The sequence below is a fragment of the Hydra viridissima genome, unplaced genomic scaffold (assembly GCF_058129835.1).
Source record: "Hydra viridissima isolate aposymbiotic clone 2 unplaced genomic scaffold, HvirCarnegie_v1 scaffold_10, whole genome shotgun sequence".
NCBI classification, from domain to species: Eukaryota; Metazoa; Cnidaria; class Hydrozoa; order Anthoathecata; family Hydridae; genus Hydra; species Hydra viridissima.
In genome coordinates, this window is record NW_028324309.1 from 7540829 (window position 1) to 7556798 (window position 15970).

Consider the following 15970-nt stretch of genomic DNA (forward strand, 5'->3'; position numbering starts at 1 on the left):
TTTATATTTTTTTAACCTACGATATTTTTCGTTTGCATAAGCATTAGGTAGGTTTAGCAAACAACTCTTTATGTAATAATGAAATGGATATCATTGCTGTTGATTTTGTATTATAAATAGAGAATAATTAGTTGGAACCAAAGAATACAACTTAATCACAGCGCAAAAGTTCTTAGGGGCGATTGAAAGTGAAATTAATCTTGTATATTCACTCGTGAGAATGTTTTTGATTTAGCGTCTATAAATTTGAAGTAAACTTAGCCTTTGGGATCTTTTATATAGCAAAGAGGAAAGGAGGGGCAGGGGGAGGGGAGGGAGAGGAAGGGGATAAGGATGAGCAGTAGTAATTTTTTTTATATGAGATAAACAAAAATATTAACCTAAATTAATGAACAACATAAATAAAACTCACTGAAATATTTTTTAATTCAAAGCATCATATGTTTACAAAATTATAATTTCACCTGTTAGTTATATTACCTATAATTATCATTTCACCTGCTTTACAGTCTGAAACACATAATTGTTATTTTCTTATAATGATGAGAAAATGTTACTAAACCAAACAAATAATTCCATTTAAATTTTATTTCAAAATAAGAAAAAAATCAGAAAACAACAACACAACTAAATGAAACTTTTTTAAACTATAAAATATATTTACAACTAGATCATTTAATGCAGATTCTTTGCCAGATGATGTTGCAACAGTGGTACATAAATTTTTTAAAAAAATCTTGCACAGTATTATACAATTATTTTCAACCATATTCATTAAATAATAGTCTGATTACATCATAATTACTTAAAGTTTTTCTGCAAACATGATCTTTAACTATTTGAAAAGTTAGAACAAAGAAATTGGCAAGAATTAGCTGATGGAAATTTAATCCACCCTAATCCAAACAAAAACAAAAAGAAACAAACAAAACAAAGCAAAAACAACTATATTTAAAGATAATCAATAATTACAACATTGAATAATAAAAAAGCATTCTAAAACACAAACAATTTTAAAAGTTTAACAAAAGCAATAACCATAAAAGTAATAATCAATTACAAAAATGGTAAGTGATTATTTTTACAATTACAAAAATAATTTACAAACTTACAGTTACAAAAATGATAAGATAAAAAGGATAAAGAAAATTGATATTATAACCATGTTAATTTAAAAGTATAACAAAGATAATAAACAACAACAATAATTAAAAATATATCAAAGTGAAATAGAAACCTTAACTAAGAACAACAGCAACAAAAGCCCTGTAACAACAAAAAAAAAGCATAGTAACTGTATATTTGAAGAAGGAAAAAAAAAAAAAAAAAAAAATCTAATGATAAATGAAATTTTAAATACTGAAACAGATGATGAAAATAATACAGAAGAACAAGTAAAAATATCAAAAACAGAAAACTTAAAACTTGATAAAAATATTAGAAATAGTAACAAATAACAAAAATAAAAAGAACTTTAAGATATAACAATAATGAAGATACTAAGAAAATGTCAGAATCTTGTGGATCTCGGCCTTATATCTCTTGATGATGAAAAATATGCCAAATAAGCACATAACTATGTCTGATGTTTAAATTTGATCTCCAATTATTTTTTGTCCAATAACCAAAATATGTTGCAAAATTACCTTTTTTTTTTTTATTGTCCATTTTCAAGGAACATAAAAGTCAAGTATCTTATCAAACTTTGACCAGGTTTCAACAGTTATCATTAGATTGATTGTTAAAATAGAAACATTACGCTTAACTCCATTATGAAATGTCTCAAAGTGAAGATTTTCATACACTCATCATATTATGTATTTCTAATGCCACTTAAAGATATTATGTTAGTTCTTTGAGTTGGACCAGCAGTTGGAATCTGAGATAAGGGTACTCCCAGCCAAGGAAATGGAGCTTTTTTTGGTCGATTTTTTCCTCCACATACTGTAACTGTTTCAAATTTTGGAGGCCAGTGTAACTCACATATAACAGTGCTATTGTTAACAACTGAATTAGAGATTGGAATGGCTTTTATCCGTTTTTCACGCTCAACATTGTAATTTAAAATATGATGCACTGATACACTTTACTAGCTTCACTCGATACATCTATTTTGTTCATTTTGATAATTATTGTGACAGGCATACACACAACAGTTTTTTTGGCACGATATAAAAACTTAATTTGAAATTAAAAATATATGTATATCACTTGCTTAAAACGAATTCTAAAACTCCACGCTAAAATTATCCGAGATCGTTTGCATTACATCATGCAACAGCAATTCACAACATATGATAAACAACATTGCATTTTCTCTTTTAAAACAAATCTAAACAAATAATTGTCTACAACCCACTGATCTCTATAATAGCTGGATAGCGCAACTCCGAGCAAAACTTTATATTTTTTGACGCCAAAATCGCCATATTGGAAAGCCCCAAAAATTTTAATCCCGTAAGCTTTAAGTTCTGTTTTTCGGCTTATCGCTTTATCGCACATATCAGATTTCATTGTTCTGGGGCTTTCCAATATGGCGATTTTGGCGTCAATTTTGATATTAGAGTTGCGCTATCCAGTTATTATAGAGATCAGTGTCTACAACCGTAAAAAAATAGGCCTGCACAAAAAATTCCAGTTGCACGACGAATAGGCCTGTTGTAAGAGGGGTGAGGGGGAGCGAGAGGGGTAAAGAAAGAGAGAGAGAGAGATAGTAAAATTTTTGCAAGATAAAACCCCCTCCCCTTTGGTCACGTGAATGTCAAAAATTGCTAGGTTTGTGCGGATCCAGCGTGCATAGAATGAAATTGGTACATTCACGTGGGCCGTTTCCTGGTGTGTTATTGGTTAAGGCAAACAATGAGCTTGGAAGTTCGCCTCTGCCACAAATGTCTATCCTCCCACAAGAGGTTTGTCCTAATGAGCCAATTATGGGAAATACACCTACGTTAATAGGTTTTGAAAATAGACATAAAAAGGGCTTCTGTGATACAAGTTTCAAAATCTGCAAATGCCAGGAGTAAACTGAGTAAGTTTTTGTTTTGATTTTTCGAGTTGTTTGGCTGTTTTACAGAGTTACTTTAGCTAGGTTGAATAACCGGGGGACAATAATTTTCTTTGACGTGCTAGTTTTACTTTGCAAAATTTTATTTTTTTACGTTTTATCGATTTTCTCACGGTGTTTGTGTTTGTTTTATGAAGGCGATTTGGAAATGTTGTGTTACTATTTAATAAGATAGAATTTTTAAAGTTGATAAATAAGAATGCTTCCTGCAGATCTTGAGCTTTTGCCTTCTCCCTCCCCGGTTTCTTATATAGTTGTTGTTTTTTTTTAGTCTTGAATGAAAAAAAGTTTCAAAATCTGCAAGTATCAGGAGGAAACTGTGTAAGTTTTTTGTTTTGCTTTTTTGAGTAAGTTTTTGTTTGGCTGTTTTACAGAGTTGCTTTAGCTAGCTTGAATGACCGGGGGACAAAATTGTTATTAGACATGCTGGCATCTCTTTGCAAAATTTATGTTATTTACGGTTTATCAATTTTCTCATGATGTTCGTGTTTATTTTATGAAAATGATTCGGTAATGTTGTGTTGCGTATTTAATGAAAGAGAGTTTTTAAATATAACGAATAAGAATGCCTTCTGCAGGTCTAGAGCTTTTACCATCTCTTCCTCCCCGGCTTTTTTGTAAGTTTAAAGTTTGCCTTGCGGACGCAATGTATACAAGATTTTGATACAAGTTTGTTTGTTGTTGTTTTTTTACTTTTACTATCATCGTTATGTTTATAGCACTGAAATGAACGAAAGAGCAAGAGTATACAGTAAAAAGTATAGAAGAATCCAGTCCGAGATTACCAAGATGCTAACTTCGACTGAACCTTCTAGTGGTGATGTTGCAGTACCAGACAAACACGATCTTCACGTTGATGACGTTTTAGCTTGCAGCGAAATTGTTAGCGATGTTAGCAGTGCTGATCGATCGAAGACATCACCGCTAAACATCGAATTAGCTAGGTGGGCAGTTAAGCACAATGTATCTCGTGAGTCCTTCAATGATCTGCTTTCAGTTCTCAATAGACATGGTTATGAGCATTTACAAAAGGATGCTAGAACGTTGTTAAAGACTCCCAGACGAATCTGTACTCAAGAAATCTGCGGTGGCTCCTATACTTACTTTGGAATTCAGGAAGGTTTGATTCAACGTTTAAAAGAAATGGATGTGATTGATGTTACTGAGATTAAGTTAAATGTCAGCATAGATGGTTTGCCTTTGTTTAAATCATCGCTTGTACAAATGTGGCCTATTTTGGGCATGTTTCACTCTAATGTTTTCATTGTTGCACTATACTGTGGGAAATCTAAGCCCCATCCTGTAGATGATTTTTTGAAGGACTTTGTTCTAGAAGTCAAGCACCTCTGTGTAGCTGGTATAACCTTCAACAAAACAAACTTAAAGTTTGGTCTTGGTGTTTTTATCTGTGATGCTCCAGCTAGAGCATTTTTGAAACAAGTTGTTGGACACACCTCAAAGCACGCTTGTGAGCGTTGTGAGATTGTTGGTGAGTATGTTGCTCATCGCGTGGTGTTCAAGCCCCAAAGTTCATATCTGTTAAGGTCTAATGCTTGTTTTGATCAGCTGTTGTATTTAAATGGTCATCAAGTTGGTGTATCCCCTCTCTCAAGTTTAGGTGCATCTTTGATCAATGACTTTGTTTTAGATTACATGCATTTAGTTTGTCTAGGAGCAACAAAAAGAATTTTGGCTTTTTTAGTTCAGGGTCCAAGAGTATGCAGGCTATCAAACTTTTTAATAAGCGATGTTTCTAACAGACTGTTATCTTTAAATGGCAAGTTACCTTCTGACTTTGCTCGCCAACCACGTTCATTGTCTGAGCTAGACAGATGGAAAGCCACAGAATTCAGGCAGTTTTTACTTTATACTGGTCCTCTGGTGTTGAAAGCTGTGCTTCAAAGCGACATGTATCAACATTTTCTTTTGCTGCATGTTTCTATTTCTATTTTGTTGAGTTCTAATAGTGAGTTCAGGCGTCATTACTTATCTTATGCTAGGGACTTGCTTAACTGTTTTGTAGAAAACGCTGCAACTTTTTATGGTGAAACCTTTGTGGTTTATAACATTCACAGTTTGGTTCATCTCTCAGACGATGTTGAAAATCAAGACTGTTCACTCAATGAAATGTCCGCTTTCCCTTTTGAAAATTTTCTGCAAACATTGAAGAAACAAGTTCGAAACTGCAACAACCCAATATCACAAGTTGCAAAGTGTCAGTTTGAATTGCAAAATGTCAGAACTGTATTTAAAACTTCAAAGCGTACAAACCTGTCTGTAAGTTTTCGAGATTCTTGTTTTCTACATCAGAACTATTTTTTTGTGATTGTTGAAAATCTTGCAGATGATAACTACTTGTGCAATCGTTTAAAGGTGAAATATACTAAAAGCTTTTATACCAGCCCAGTGGATTCTAAAGTCTTTGACATTGGTTTTGTTGAGAAGTTTGACGAAGTGGCATTTACATCCAAAAGGGTTCTGGTTCTCAAGACTGAACTTGTAAGAGTAAAGAAGGTTTTAGTATTGCCTTTCAATAATGGTTTTGTATATTTTCCTCTTTTGCATGAATCAGAGCAAAAATAATTTTTTTTTTGTGCATTAGTTGTTGTTGTTACTTTGTTTGTTTTTTATTTTTATTTATTTTAGTTTTCTTTGTTTTTTATTAGTTTAGTTTTTTTTTTTTTTTTTTTATTTAGTTTTTAACTGCAGAATTAAAGTTTTTCAAAATCAATTTGCTTATTTTAGCACAATGCAACATCCTTAACCAATTTCAACTTGCTCAATTTTTATTCTTCTTCAATATGGGAATTTAAGAATTAGGTTACATTGAAATGTTTTTCATAACAACAGTTTATTGATCATTTTAGTATTTCAAAAATGTTTTAGAATAGATTTATAGTATTTCTGAATTACATTAACAGTTGCATTACTTGTGATCATAATAATCAATTTAATATTGTCCTTTGTTTGGAGCTGTTCTCATCTTAAAATTGTTTTCTTTAGATTGATTAACAAAACTTAGTAAAAAGGTTTGACGAAAGATGGAACCAGTACCAATGAAAAAGTGGGCTTGTGCGGTATGGCAAGAGAAGAGCAAAACAGAAATAGGAGTAATTTTAAGAAAATGGATTGATACAGAAAAAAAGGTTGTTTATTGGCCAAGTGGTGTAGATGTATTACAGGCTGAGAGATACAATCTTTCACCAAGTTCACACTGGAAGCAGTTTAGACTTATAAAAATGAAATGTGAGGATGGTAGGTCTTTTTTCATTTTTTCAAGTTGCTATTACTTTTATTGTATTTGTGTGAGTAAGATTTTAAATCAGCTATGTGTTTTTTTTTTTTTTTTTGTTTTTGTTTTTTTTTTTAAAAAGTAAATGTCTACTTTTGTTAAAGATGACATTGAAGTGTGTAAACTATCAGACTTGTCTGCTTCAGAAGATGAGCATGGTTTTGTTGTTGACAATACATTGACCTCAAATGAAACATCAGGTTAGAAACTGCACCCTTTGTTGGATTTTTTATAATAGGTTTACATCAAATGCATGTCATTTAATACAAATACATGGTTTTTATGTTTGTTTTTTTCAGACATTCCATTGATACCAGCTTCTGCTCCTCACAAAACCAAATTAACAGCATTTCCAACTCCACCATCTTCTTTTGTCCCTTCGTCCTCAAAAGTCAGTCAATCATCGCAAAGTTTCAATTGTGACCAACAGGTAATTTAACTGAGTTTTATCACATTGAACTCTGCATGATTAAACAATGCAGTGATGTGATATTTTATTTCATGTTAAGGACACCTCAACCTGTTGCATGCAGCTCCTCCCAAGGTTTTCCTCTTGAAACTGCACGTAAGGAAAATTGTTTTGACTAAAGCGGTTTATTTTAAATATGATTGAGCTTGAGAGTTATAGCAATAAAGAATTGTTTGGAACATGTTCTGTTCAGGTGACTTCTACTCAATATTTTTCAATTTATTCTAACAGAGTTTCAAAAAGCTGTTCTTAACAATTTGGGAGAGATTGCAGTATTCATGAATGAGCTACGTGAAAGGAGAGCTGTCCATAATGACACCAAACAAATCTCAGCTCTTTTGAGCATAGAAGAGTTTGAGACAGTAGAAGAGCAACTGAAGGATGAAAACTACAGAAAAAATTTGGTAATTTCACCACTGTTGTTTTTTTAACAATTATTGGACAGAAAATCTACTTTTTTTTTAAAGATAGTTCCTAATTTGCAGTTGGTCTTTGTATACAGGTAGAACAGCTCTCTCAAATTGGGGGTGTAGATGTCAAAGATGCAACTTCAAAAATCATTGACAGAATGTTTTCTGTGAAACTGCAATGTAAAATGAACATGAAAGGGAGTGGCGGAAAGTTAGCATTAGAAAAGTCTGGGTTATGGAGAGTTTTAATTGGTAAATATGCTTTTGTGTGTGTGTGTGTGTGTGTGTGTGTGTGTGTGTGTGTGTGTGTGTGTGTGTGTGTGTGTGTGTGTGTGTGTGTTTGTGAGAAACATCTAGAAAATTAGCTAATGCAGTATTTTGTGGGTAAATTCTTTACAGAAGTTAAGAGGAACTGAAACTAGTTTAGATATTTTGCTTTCTTTAATTGTTTATCTAATTTACTTAAAGATGCTGTGAAAATAACATTTCCTGCTATGAAAGAGTCCAGTATGAGAGAACGTGTAATGGTTAAGCTAAAGAATGCGCCAGGTCGAAAAGATGGTACAAAAAACCAATAAAAGGTTTACTCCGATCAACGGTCTGATGTTGGGAGAATTGTAATTGGTAATTATACTTTTATTTAAGACTAAGAAACAACTGAAATGGTAGCTAATGCCATGCATAGTTTGTAATGTTTTTACCAATGAAATAATGAACTGAATTAGTTGTTCTTTTAAAATTGTTTTTAATTTTGTTTTTTTTATTATTGGATTTTTTTTTAATTGTTTATCATTTTTACTGTTTATTTTTAAACTCTTTTTTGTATTTATAATTGAAATGCTGCCTGCACAAACTGCATTAGTCACACTATTTTCATTTTGAGATGTAACCATTTTAAGATTATTTGTAATAAACTAAAATAAGTTCACTGCTTTGTTTATTTTTTAAACTTTCTTGTCAAGAAATTCACAAGTCTGTTTTGTTTTTCTAAAGATAGTAAAAAAGATATAAAAAGAGAAAATAACTTAAATTTTATTGTTTAAATATATAAAATAAATGGTTGATGAATTTAATAACTATAAAATCCATCATGCATTTTTTAATATGCAGAATTTCGTTGCAAGAACCAATAGTATTGATTGTTTATTTTAAAAAATAAATTATTAAACAAATATGTTTTTTCAAATATTCTTTTTTTCAAAAAAAAGAAAGGATAAGCACCAAAATATCATTTCTATATTTTAAGTATTAAAACTTTCAAAATGTTGAATTAAAAAGAAAAAAGAAAATATCTCACAGTTTATTTTTAAAGAACAAAACAAGGATAACTTTGCATGGATTCTTTTTGTTACAAGATTTCATTATATTAACCCATTCATATGGTTTGCTTATTTCTCCAATTTTTTCTTCTTTTTTCAATTCTTGCAAAGCATCAGTTAATAAGTGTTATGAAATAGGGTAATTAATTATTATTCTTTGAAAAGCTCCATTGTACAAAGGTTAACCAAACAATACAAAAGATATATTTTGTTTTGACTGTAGCACTTCTAGGCAAACAGAGTTATCTTCTCGTTTCTATCATTCTTGTTTTCTTTAGTATAATCATCTAAAAATGTTATTACTTCATTGGGTCCTTTATCTGCAGCATTTTCTACATTATAATAGAAGGTTGTTTTTTAAGAAACAAGGTTAATGATACCAAATTGTGTACCCATGTGTCTTTTGTAATATACTCCACTAACATTAGTTGCTTACTTGTAGTTAGTTACTTTTTGATAATTCGTACATAATACAAGACTGCTGTTACTTTTTGATAATTTGTACATAATACAAGACTTGGTTGTCCAACTCATATTTTTTTGTTTCCTGTGCTTTTCAGATATGCATATCATGTTGGAGTGTGAAGTTTTTTGCTAGAAGTATACCTCCTTTCAAAAGTTAGCATTAAAAAGAGTAATCTAAATATAAATTTGATAAAGTTATCATTAATTTATAACAAATTTGCTATTAACTTATACATTAAAAAGAATTTAAAATGCAACTTTATTACAACTTAGAGACTAAATTTAAAAAGCTAGACTAGACTAAACTGAAACATTATTAATTAATGATTTCTTTAAGGTAACTTAAAATATTACTTTAGTTTTATAATCATTACATGTAAACATACATTCAATATTTTTTTAATTGAAAATATGTCCTTAAAAATAGATGTACAAACTGAATTCCTAACTTGAAATTTTATTATATATCTATGAACTATTATATTTTACTTATTTACTTAAGTTAAAGTCATTTATAATGTATCTATAAGTAAATTAAACAGTAAATAGTATTTTCTATGCTAAAATGTTAATCTTTTTTCAAACATATTTCAAGTAAGGAATGAAATAGTTTGTAATTTAATAAAATAAACAATAATACCATGAAATATCATAGAGTTATAATGACTGCTAATGGTAGTTACTACTTCAACAAAACAAATGTATAGGCATTACAAACACTAAAGATTAATAATGAAAGATTAATCAATAGCATGCTACAATTATCACAAGTGTTGATCCTTTGTTTAAACTTATTAATACAGTAGTATTGTTCCTTTTACCAATTAAGAGTTTCCATTATAATAACTGTTAATCATTATAATTGTAGAACAGATTTTCTTCACATTTTTTTTTAATCTTTTTATTTGTATTTCTGCACCAGTTTTCTTCAACTCTTTTTCTTCTTTTGGATGCCATGATAGCTTGTTTGTATTCGGCAAAAATATTAGATCTATTTGTCACTTGTAAAATCCCTTATTGAAATTGATTCTATTTTTTATGCAGCTCAGATATTTTTTTTGTTCAAAATAGCTGGTACACATGAAAGTTTATTAGTTCATTATTGAAGTGACATAGTTATCTCTGTTTTTTGTTTTTTGTTTTTGTTTTTTTAATGGACTTAAGGAGTTTTTGCTGGCAGCACTTCATTTGCTATTGTTTATTGTTTTAATTGTTTATTGCTTTTGTTGCAATTTTATTTTCTTGTGTAGTTGTTGTTGTTATTTATTATCTGTACTCTCAAAGAAGTTAAGTTTTGTTTATAATTGTTATTGTTTGGTATTTTTATCACATTTTAAAATTAACCAGTTTATATTTTTAAGTTCTTTTTCTTACTTATTATTGCTATTGCTTGTTAACTTCATTTTTTATTGCTTTTGATATGATTTTAAAATCTTTGTATTAATGTTTTTGTTTTTAATCATTATTGTTAAGTTTTAAAGTTTTTTTTAACTACTTCTTTATTAATTATTGTTGTTGTTCTTTTTATTATATTTCTATGTTTTTTTAATATTTATTGCTTATTGTATTTACTCTTTAATAACTCTTATTGAATTTAAAAATAAATTTTGACTACTTTATATTGCTAATATTTGAGATTTTTTTTTTATTGTAAAAACCTTTCTTGCTGTTTATTATTGTCATTGCTTATCATTTTTGTGATGCTTTTTTGTATTAATTACTATTGTTGTTTATTACTTTTATCACATTTTAAAGCTCTTGCTATTATTTATAGTTGCTGTTGTTTGTTAGTTTAATTATATTTGTATAGTTTTGATTTATATTTATAAGCTACACTTGATTGTTCCGTTATTTTGTTAATACATAGAGCTGCTGCAATTTTTTTATTTTTGTAGCAACAAAGCGCTGTTTTCAACTCCTCATTCAAATCAACAATCCCTTTCATCCAGATTATCCTCTCTCCTCCTCCCCTGCCTCCTTGCCAAAAATGAGGCCAGAATGATACATTTATTTTTCTCCTATGGAGCAAGATCCACAACATTCTGACACTTTTTTATTATCTTAATTATTGTTTTATCTTAAAGTTTTTTTGTTTTTTTGTTTTCTATCTTTTATTACTTATCACTTCTCATTGCTAATGTTTTTATCAAGCTTAAATTTTTTTTTTTTAGTTGTTCTTCTATATTATTTTCATCATCTGTTTAAGTTTTTAAAGTGTCATTTTTTTAAAATTTCTGTTCCTTTATTCACATAGGCAAGTGCTATGCTTTTTTTTTTTTTTTTTTTTTTTTTTCAATCACCTAGATGCTAGTCTCAACTCCTAAATCAAATCAATAATCCCTCTCATCCAGATTAATCCCTCTCCTCCATCTCTGCCTTCATGTAAGGCTGGAAAGATACATTTATTTTCATTCTATGGACACGAGATCTTTTATTATTGTTAACAATTTCATCAAGCTTTAAATTTTTCTCTATAATTTTTAGTTTTTCTTCTGTATTATTTTCATAATCTGTTTCAGTTTTTAAAACTTCATTTATTTATTTATTTTCTTTTATGTTTTTTTTTTTTTTTTTCAGGCAGGGTTTTTATTATAGTTGTTGTTGTTGTTATTGCTGTGGTTGTTGTTGTTGTTGTTGTTGTTATGGTTGTTGGTGTTGTGGTTGTTGTTGTTGCTGTTGCTGTTGTTGTTGATGAGGTTAGTTAAGATTTCTATTATATTTTGCAACAACTTTAACTATTGTTGTTGTTTATTATCTTTGTTACACTTTTAAGTTAATGTTGTTATAATAAAAAATTCCTTTTATCCCTTATCATTTTTGTAATTGATTATTACTTTTATTGTTTATTGCTTTTGTTAAACTTTTTAAATTCTTTGTATTAGTGTTGTTGTTGTTGGGTGTTTTTATTGTGTTTAAAAATGCTTTTTATTATTCAATCTTGTAACTATTAACTATCTTTAAATATAGTTGTTTAGTTTTTTTTTTATTATGGGTTTGAATTGTTCTTACTTACTAAAAATGTTTACGTATTTTTGCAGATGCTGTAAAAGTTTCCGTTATTAAAAGAGTCGTTATTGCACGTTCGAGCATTAGTTAAGCTAAAGAATTTATCAATCCAAAAAGATGTTATGAACTGTATTTGAACGCATTACTTTGAGGAGTTTAATACGAATGTGGTTCGAACAAGTAGAAACTCCTAAAATTTTAACAATTCGTACTTATATTTTTCAGCCACTGTATTTGTAGGATAGAAGTAATATTTCTTGTTAATGTTTTAAATAAGTATGCTTGATATTTGTGCTTTTGCATTTCCATTTAAAAGTTTTATTTAAGAAACTCTATAATCTAACTGATATAAGAACAAATAAAGTTCCGTGTTAGTCCTATTTTTCTACTAATAATGAATAGTTAAAATAACACATTTCTCTTTGAATTTTAGTATGTATTACGGTTGTAAACTATTTGCATTTGAAAAATAAATATGTATGACATGAATAAATATGCGTTTTACTATTATTTTCCAAATAGATAATAACATTTACAAAGAATGTATTTTATGAAATATTCCTATGCATTAACTATTATTAACTTGATATTATTGAAGACGCAATATCAAGACCTCTTTAAGAAAACTTTCCGTAAGCGTCTTATCGTCTCACGTTTTAGACGTCTACGGAGACGATTTCAAAACCAAAAATATACCAATAAAAAACATCTTTTAAACGTCTTTGTGCCGGCTGGTTTACCACTGAATTGCTTGATGCCCTTGGGCATTTTTTTGCTCAGCCTGACAGGATACAACAGAATATGGCCAAGGGATCCAATGGGAGTCGGTGAAAGCCTCGAATTTGGCCACATTTGGCCCAAATTTCGACGTTTTGTATGGAAATTGAGCCAAAAACGGGGTTTTGTCGCCAAATCCGGTACTTGCCAGCCTCTCTGTTGATTGTCTTTGTCATTTTCGTGCTCAGCCTGACAGGATACAAGAAAATAGGGCCAAGGGATCCAAGAGGAGTAGGTGAAAGCCTCGAATTTGGCCACATTTGGCCCAAGTTTCGACGTTTTGTATGGAAATTGAGCCAAAAACGGGGTTTTGTCGCCAAATCCGGTACTTGCCAGCCTCTCTGTTGATTGTCTTTGTCATTTTCGTGCTCAACCTGATAGGTTACAACAGAATATGTCCAAAGGTTCCGAGAAATCTCGGTGAAAGGCTCCAATTTTAGGAAATAATCACAGAATTGACATTACAAGCAAATTCTAAGCATTTCTGTGCATTTGTCGCAAAAATCGGTACTTACCACTGAATTGCTTGATGCCCTTGGGCATTTTTTTGCTCAGCCTGACAGGATATCACAGAATATGGCCAAGGGATCCAATGGGAGTCGGTGAAACCCGCGAATTTGGCCACATTTGGCCCAAATTTCGACGTTTTGTATGGAAATTGAGCAAAAAACGGGGTTTTGTCGCCAAATCCGGTACTTGCCAGCCTCTCTGTTGATTGTCTTTGTCATTTTCGTGCTCAGCCTGACAGGATACAAGAAAATAGGGCCAAGGGATCCAAGAGGAGTCGGTGAAAGCCTCGAATTTGGCCACATTTGGCCTATGTTTCGACGTTTTGTATGGAAATTGAGCCAAAAACGGCGTTTTGTCGCCATATCCGGTACTTGCCAGCCTCTCTGTTGATTGCATTTGTCATTTTCGTGCTCAGCCTGATAGGTTACAACAGAATATGTCCAAAGGCTCAAAGAAATCTCGGTGAAAGGCTCCAATTTGACGAAATAATCACAGAATTGACATTACAAGCAAATTCTAAGCATTTATGTGCATTTGTCGCAAAAATCGGTACTTACCACTGAATTGCTTGATGCCCTTGAGCATTTTTTTGCTCAGCCTGACAGGATACAACAGAATATGGCCAAGGGATCCAATGGGAGTCGGTGAAAGCCTCGAATTTGGCCACATTTGGCCCAAATTTCGACGTTTTGTATGGAAATTGAGCCAAAAACGGGGTTTTGTCGCCAAATCCGGTACTTGCCAGCCTCTCTGTTGATTGTCTTTGTCATTTTCGTGCTCAGCCTGACAGGATACAAGAAAATAGGGCCAAGGGATCCAAGAGGAGCCGGTGAAAGCCTCGAATTTGGCCACATTTGGCCCAAGTTTCGACGTTTTGTATGGAAATTGAGCCAAAAACGGGGTTTTGTCGCCAAATCCGGTACTTGCCAGCCTCTCTGTTGATTGTCTTTGTCATTTTCGTGCTCAACCTGATAGGTTACAACAGAATATGTCCAAAGGTTCCGAGAAATCTCGGTGAAAGGCTCCAATTTTAGGAAATAATCACAGAATTGACATTACAAGCAAATTCTAAGCATTTCTGTGCATTTGTCGCAAAAATCGGTACTTACCACTGAATTGCTTGATGCCCTTGGGCATTTTTTTGCTCAGCCTGACAGGATACAACAGAATATGGCCAAGGGATCCAATGGGAGTCGGTGAAAGCCGCGAATTTGGCCACATTTGGCCCAAATTTCGACGTTTTGTATGGAAATTGAGCAAAAAACGGGGTTTTGTCGCCAAATCCGGTACTTGCCAGCCTCTCTGTTGATTGTCTTTGTCATTTTCGTGCTCAGTCTGACAGGATACAAGAAAATAGGGCCAAGGGATCCAAGAGGAGTCGGTGAAAACATCGAATTTGGCCACATTTGGCCCAAGTTTCGACGTTTTGTATGGAAATTGAGCCAAAAACGGGGATTTGTCGCCAAATCCGGTACTTGCCAGCCTCTCTGTTGATTGTCTTTGTCATTTTCGTGCTCAGCCTGATAGGTTACAACAGAATATGTCCAAAGGCTCCAAGAAATCTCGGTGAAAGGATCCAATTTGACGAAATAATCACAGAATTGACATTACAAGCAAATTCTAAGCATTTCTGTGCATTTGTCGCAAAAATCGGTACTTACCGCTGAATTGCTTGATGCCCTTGGGCATTTTTTTGCTCAGCCTGACAGGATACAACAGAATATGGCCAAGGGATCCAATGGGAGTAGGTGTAAGCCTCGAATTTGGCCACATTTGGCCCAAATTTCGACGTTTTGTATGGAAATTGAGCCAAAAACTGGGTTTTTTCGCCAAATCCAGTACTTGCCAGCCTCTCTGTTGATTGTCTTTGTCATTTTCGTGCTCAGCATGACAGGATACAAGAAAATAGGGCCAAAGGATTGAAGAGGAGTTGGTGAAAGGCTCCAATTTGACGAAATAATTACAGAATCGACATTACAAGCAAATTCTAAGCATTTCTGTGCATTTGTCGCAAAAATCGGTACTTACCACTGAATTGCTTGATGCCCTTGGGCATTTTTTTGCTCAGCCTGACAGGATACAACAGAATATGGACATGGGATCCAATGGGAGTCGGTGAAAGCCTGGAATTTGGCCACATTTGGCCCAAATTTCGACGTTTTGTATGGAAATTGAGCCAAAAACGGGGTTTTGTCGCCAAATCCGGTACCTGCCAGCTTCTCTGTTGATTGTCTTTGTCATTTTCGTGCTCAGCCTGACAGGACACAAGAAAATAGGGTCAAGGGATCCAAGAGGAGTCGGTGAAAGCCTCGAATTTGGCCACATTTGGCCCAAGTTTCGATGTTTTGTATGGAAATTGAGACAAAAACGGGGTTTTGTCGCCAAATCCGGTAATTGCCAGCCTCTCTGTTGATTGTCTTTGTCATTTTCGTGCTCAGCCTGACAGGATACAAGAAAATAGGGTCAAGGGATCCAAGAGGAGTCGGTGAAAGCCTCGAATTTGGCCACATTTGGCCCAAGTTTCGACGTTTTGTATGGAAATTGAGCCAAAAACGGCGTTTTGTCGCCATATCCGGTACTTGCCAGCCTCTCTGTTGATTGTCTTTGTCATTTTCGTGCTCAGCCTGATAGGTTACAACAGAATATGTCCAAAGGCTC

General features: G+C 32.3%; 3 protein-coding genes across 5 annotated transcripts; all 3 read left to right on the top strand.

Annotated features, from left to right (window-relative positions):
• Positions 1 to 2795: 2795 nt before the first annotated feature.
• LOC149882951 (uncharacterized) lies at positions 2796 to 6185 on the top strand. 3 transcript variants are annotated; one of them, XM_090100526.1, is made up of 5 exons: positions 2796 to 3028; positions 3336 to 3681; positions 3784 to 5578; positions 5810 to 5884; positions 6068 to 6185. In XM_090100526.1, the coding sequence occupies exons 2-4, from the start codon at positions 3578 to 3580 to the stop codon at positions 5882 to 5884; spliced, it is 1974 nt and encodes a 657-aa protein (XP_089956652.1). In that variant the 5' UTR covers positions 2796 to 3028; positions 3336 to 3577; the 3' UTR covers positions 6068 to 6185. The 3 variants fall into 3 exon arrangements, with proteins under 3 accessions (XP_089956652.1, XP_089956653.1, XP_089956654.1); XM_090100527.1 differs by having other exon boundaries at positions 3784 to 5563; XM_090100528.1 differs by having other exon boundaries at positions 3336 to 3385.
• LOC149882952 (uncharacterized) lies at positions 6106 to 6871 on the top strand. Its single transcript, XM_090100530.1, has 3 exons — positions 6106 to 6319; positions 6461 to 6556; positions 6656 to 6871. The coding sequence occupies exons 1-3, from the start codon at positions 6106 to 6108 to the stop codon at positions 6793 to 6795; spliced, it is 450 nt and encodes a 149-aa protein (XP_089956656.1). The 3' UTR covers positions 6796 to 6871.
• On the top strand, positions 6712 to 12430 carry LOC149882953 (uncharacterized). The gene is made up of 6 exons (XM_090100531.1): positions 6712 to 6786; positions 6866 to 6921; positions 7057 to 7229; positions 7328 to 7487; positions 7704 to 7859; positions 12058 to 12430. Exons 3-5 carry the CDS (start codon positions 7104 to 7106, stop codon positions 7811 to 7813), a joined length of 396 nt encoding a protein of 131 aa, XP_089956657.1. The 5' UTR covers positions 6712 to 6786; positions 6866 to 6921; positions 7057 to 7103; the 3' UTR covers positions 7814 to 7859; positions 12058 to 12430.
• Positions 12431 to 15970: the final 3540 nt, after the last annotated feature.